The sequence below is a fragment of the Atta colombica genome, unplaced genomic scaffold (genome assembly GCF_001594045.1).
Source record: "Atta colombica isolate Treedump-2 unplaced genomic scaffold, Acol1.0 scaffold126, whole genome shotgun sequence".
In the NCBI taxonomy this organism is placed as follows: domain Eukaryota; kingdom Metazoa; phylum Arthropoda; class Insecta; order Hymenoptera; family Formicidae; genus Atta; species Atta colombica.
This window is the reverse complement of record NW_017259213.1, coordinates 6,985,172-6,988,339: the sequence shown is the minus strand read 5'-3', so window position 1 is coordinate 6,988,339 and position 3,168 is coordinate 6,985,172. Positions and strand designations below refer to the sequence as shown.

The 3,168-nt window shown below is 54.5% G+C and overlaps 1 protein-coding gene across 1 annotated transcript in view; it reads left to right on the top strand.

Annotated features, from left to right (window-relative positions):
- Positions 1-694: 694 nt before the first annotated feature.
- Positions 695-3,168, top strand: part of LOC108684177 — a 12,046-nt gene continuing 9,572 nt past the window's right edge. Inside the window, exon 1 of the mRNA XM_018188336.1 lies at positions 695-2,823. Coding sequence (XP_018043825.1) covers positions 1,923-2,823 — 901 coding nt within the window. The 5' untranslated portion in view covers positions 695-1,922. The remainder of the gene's footprint in view (positions 2,824-3,168) is intronic.

Sequence of the window (3,168 nt, the reverse complement as noted above, 5' to 3'; positions counted from 1 at the left end):
AGCGACGACGACGACGACGGCGACGGCGGCAGCGGCGGCGGTGGCAACGGCAGTAGTGACGGTAGCAGTCTCGGTCGGCGCGTCACGAACGACACGCTCGCTGACCGACGTCGCTCATAGAGGAATACTAGTCGTGTGACCGGAGCAAACGAGGCTGCTCCGTTTTCATTGATCTTCCTGTGTTTGTCTCGCATGGATCATCTTCGCTCGAGAGGAACCTCGACAACGACAACGACGACGACGACGATGATGGGATGGGAAAAGAAACGCGAGCACGGTCGCGTGCGACCGTCCCACCGATGAACTCACATTACTCCAGAGCGTAATTCCTTCAGCGGTGGAGGGAAGCCCGCTCGGAGTGATCGGCTTCGTAAAGCAGTAGTACAACGGCGGTCGCGAGCAGCGACGGACCGATCGCGGAGTCGTGTCGCGTGCGTCGATGGTCTTCTCGACATTCGTCACGCGAAATCGATAAACGGGGACGTCGCGAAAGGGAGAAAGAGAGAGAGAGAGAGAGAGAGAGAGAGAGAGAGAGAGAGAGAGAAAGCGAGAGAAAGAGAGAAAAGGAGGAAAAGAGAGAGAGAGAGAGAGAGGCGGTCGCTTACGCGCGCACGTTATAATTCGCGTCGTGAAAGGTGCTAAAACGAGGACTCGAGGGCGAGACGAGAGAGCGAGAAAGCAATAAAGAGAAAGAGAGAGAGAGAGAGAGAGAGAGAGAGAGAGAGAGAGAAAGGGAGAGAGGGAGAGAGAAAATAGAGGGATTCGGGGATAATTGCAGGAAACGCGAGTGAAACGGCGACCGCAGTTGGACTCGACTAATCGGGAATCCTCGCGACGTTCCGCTTCGCCGCCGCGGAATCCGTCTAGCGGAAAGCAACGACGTTTTGGACGGCCGCGCTGCAACGAAATTCAAGGATTTTCCTCGAGAATTTGCGCGGCGCGGAATCGTCGAAATAGTTTTCACGTCCACGATCGTCTCGATCTCAATGGACCACCGTGATCGCACCGCGACTTATCATTATAGTAACCTTGAGACTCTGCCAAGGTAATCGGGGGGGATCTTCCACGAGCGGGCCGGCCGTTCTCCTCGTCCCGACGAATTCACGAACGTCGGAGAACATCGGCAGACGCGGAGAAACAGTACGATTATATTCGCGAGATGAAGAAAAGCTCCAGCATACCTCGATCAATAAGCGCACGGCCTTCGCCGGACTGACTTCCTCGCGCACGCAACGCGAGACGCGAACGCGCGTCGCGTTCACTAAAAGGAGCACGTGCATCTCTACAACAACGACGACGACGGTGATCGAGAATTGGTAGCTCAGTGATCATCACAGGGGAGAGAATCAACCGAGTCGAAGCATGTGATCTTCGCGGGGGTTCATCGATCATTACGCCGCTGAAGGAGGGATGTTGCGGCCGCACATCGGCAGGATGACTTAACGTCGGCCGATTCATGCGTGTCGATGGCCGATGCGAACAACGACAGGGTTGTCGGACGGTTGATAAACGATAACGGCGGCGTGTAGACAGGTGGGATATCGTTGGCCGCGCGCAAGAAAGTGTGTAACGCGCTTCGCCGCCGTGGGAACGCGAGCGCAAGGGATAGGTAGGAAGCCACAGCACAGGTGGCGGTGGTAAGGACGGGGCAGAGTGAGAGAGAGAGAGAGAAAGGAAAAAAAAAGGGTACAGCGCTCGCTGTATTGTCCTAAGGGGCGAGACCTGCAAGGACTATGGGAGTATACAATGGAAGGATGTATAACATGTCGGTATAAGTGAATGACATTACTGAAGGGCGGAAAGAAAGAGAGTGAAAAGGAAAGAAATAAACAAGAGAGAGAGAGAGAGAGAGAGAGAGAGAGAGAGAGAGAGAGAGAGAGAAAGATAAAAAGAGAAAGAGAAAGCAGAAAAAAACCTTAACAATGAAGGAACACGGCAATAAACAACATCCGGCAGAACCGGCGGCGAAGACGCTCAAGTCGCTGCTGAAGAAACCAGGCCAGACCAAGGCGAAGTCGCAGAAGCATCGAGTGGTGATCAACGAGAAGCTGAACGAGTTCTTCGCGGCGGATTACATAATACTGATAAAGGAGGAGTGCTGCGCCGATTACGAGGAGGATTGCGACTGCTGTTACCAGGAGCACGAGTTCATGCGACTAGGTAACTGCAAGGAGTGCCGGGCGGAATTGAACCTGCACTTCGGCATCGGCGCCGGCACCGGCACCGGCACCGGCACCGGCAACGGTAGATACGGCGGCGAGATGACGAGGGGTGTAGAACAGACGTTCTGCGAAAACGCCGTACGAGGAGATCATCGCGGTGGAGGGACCCGCGGAAAGAGTCAGCAGGGTCGCGAGGACATGCAAACGGAGGAGGATGAGGAGGAGGATGAGGAGGAAGCCGATGACGGCGAGGAGGAAGAGGACGAGGAGGAGGAGCGGGAGGAAGAGGAGGAAGATGAGGAGGGGAACGTCGACGGAAAGGTGGAGAAGATAGTGGCCGCGGCTGCGGCGACAACGGCCACCTCGGTGCAGGAAAGGAAGGACACGAAGAACGAGCGAGTGGATGCGGACGCGACGAAAGGACGTCGGACAAAGGAGACTACTACCGCGGATTCCCAGGAGGAGAGCGGAACCGTAGTTCCGCCGCCACCGCCGCCGCCGCGGCACGATCAGCAGCAGCAGGAAACACTTAGCCCGCCGGAAGGTTACAAAGACGTGTGCTCCGACAGCGAGATCGCCAACGAGACGGAGCAACGTGGCCGCGCGTCCGCGTCCTCCACAACGTGCACGGAGTGCAATTACTACCAGCAACAGGCATCGGGTAAGCCGACTCTAGTTGTATTGTTACGTAAGTTATGTTAGTTATTTTCTCGATTAATACCTCGATGACGGAAGACGTAACTTCCGTAACGTCCCCATAACGTAATACTATCATTTCTTCGCTTCGACTCTCGCGATGTATGTGAAGAATGAAGATGGACTCTACGTATGTAATGAAATTAAAATATCTTTTTACAGCGACGTTTTTTCCTATGCGGACTATTATGATTATATTGAGTCTAAGTTGTAATTTACCTGTCGATTATCTCACACATACACGCGCACGCACGCACACACACACACACACACACACACACACACACACACACACACACACACACACACA